General features: G+C 40.0%; 1 protein-coding gene across 1 annotated transcript; it reads right to left on the bottom strand.

Moving 5' to 3' along the window:
• LOC107472423 (uncharacterized) lies at positions 1-630 on the bottom strand. Its single transcript, XM_016091954.1, has one exon. The coding sequence runs from the start codon at positions 628-630 to the stop codon at positions 1-3; it is 630 nt and encodes a 209-aa protein (XP_015947440.1).
• Positions 631-1,870: the final 1,240 nt, after the last annotated feature.

Raw genomic sequence — 1,870 nt, 5'->3', positions numbered from 1 at the left:
TCACAATTTCGTCCACCAACCCACATGAGATAACAGTTCTTCTCTAAGTCCTCCCTCGAACTTGATGCACTTCCATTTCTCATATGCAGCTGGTGCTCCTTGACAAACGTTTGAGAACCGGCATAACTCTTCAAAGTTGCAAGTGTATTCACTGACGGTCATGTTTCCTTGTTTCAACTGAAGCAACTCCAATTCCTTAGCGGTGCGAAAACACTCAGGAAAATACTTCTTATAAAATTCAACTGAAAATTCCTCCCAGGAGATGTCAATAGCTTCTCTTCCTAGTAGTTGGAGTATTCCCTGCCACCAATGTTGCGCGTCATTCCTCAACATATAAGCAGCAAATTCCACTCGCTGTCCTTCGGGGACTTGTTGGGCTCGCATTGCTCGTCCTATTTCTTTAAACCAGTCATCAGCTCGTGTAGCACTAGTGTTCCCATGGAATTGAGGCGGATTTATCTTCAAGAAAGTGGCTAGAGTCATGGGCCGGTTACGTAGTCCACCTTCACCTTCTTCGCCATTTTCATTTTCTTGTCTAGACTCATGGTTATTTTCAACTCCATTCTGACGATCAAGACGTTCAGCTACTCGGTTAGTAGCAGCTATTGATTCACGTACAGCAGCGGCCATAGCGTTTACGGATTCGAGAATAGCCGCTGCATCAGGGAAAGTTCCCTCACTTGTTCCTCCCAGTCGAGGGCGTCCTCACCTATTCGCAGCCATTTGAGTCCTATCAATACCCAATAATCAATATTAAGGTGATCAGTCTTAATATATCAAAATTAAGTATTAATATCACTTACAATGGATGTTCATAGACCTTCATGCAGATTATATTACAAAAATATCCTAACTGCATGGTAAAAAAAGATTCAGAATATGCAATGAAGCATAGATAGTCCATTCCAAGGCTCAAAGGACGAACTGCTCTGATACCAATTGTAACACCCCAACTTTCGACACGTCATGACCAATGCCAAATGTTCAGGTGTTACTCGTCGTGCGGCTTACTTAGCTCTAGACTCAGATTTTTATAAATTAATATCAATAAAAGCCTTTATCGGTTTAATCGTGAATAAATTATTATTCGTGGATTAGCGTTTAGTTGCTCGCAAGGTCAGTTTCTTTAAAGTTATCATGTAAGAAAACACATGGCAACAAAAATAACATATATAAACATATATACAATATACACGAGTTAAGTTCAAGGATACGTGTCATCTATCAAAGCCGAGTATCATAACAAGTTATATGTACAGATACAAAAAAAGAAAAAAACACAGAGACTTAAGCAACAAACATATATATAACAAGTAAATAGCATGAACAAGAAAGAAATGGCAGTAAATAATTCACAAGAAGTTCATATGCGCAAACAATATGATGCATGCCTATTCCTAGCACAGGCCATGAGCTCATGCATCGGTTGTCTACCTGCAACCCGACGTTACTCGGAGTGAACCCCGAATATGGTCCCTTTACTGTGTCAGTTAGACACCTTGGCATCACGGTTATCCGTGTCAATTAGGCCTCATTATAATAACATTTCAATGTGTATCACAGTAAGGAATAGTGCTATCAGTTAGGCGAACATTCCCGCATTAGCAATCTCAAGCTATCCGTTAGGCGGACACTTTTGCATTAGCAGTTTGGCACAAGGCCCATTCAACATACACTTTTCATAATTTACTTATTCATTTCAATTATCTCTTTCAAACATGGTTTCTCATTTACTTTCTCTTTATCATGCCTCCGCATCACCAACACTATAAAACATACCTTCGCACCACCGCCTAAATATACATATCTCCACACCACCGTCTAATTATACATACCCCTGCATCACCCATTAACCTTAAACCTTCTTGGG

This window comes from Arachis duranensis, unplaced genomic scaffold, assembly GCF_000817695.3.
Source record: "Arachis duranensis cultivar V14167 unplaced genomic scaffold, aradu.V14167.gnm2.J7QH unplaced_Scaffold_96933, whole genome shotgun sequence".
NCBI lineage: Eukaryota > Viridiplantae > Streptophyta > Magnoliopsida > Fabales > Fabaceae > Arachis > Arachis duranensis.
Note: the sequence above shows the minus strand (reverse complement) of the source record. Positions and strands in the feature narration are given on the sequence as shown.

Coding starts and splice junctions, on each gene's coding strand:
- LOC107472423 (XM_016091954.1), bottom strand. CDS start 630: ATGGCCGCTGCTGTACGTGAATCAATAGCTGCTACTAACCGAGTAGCT.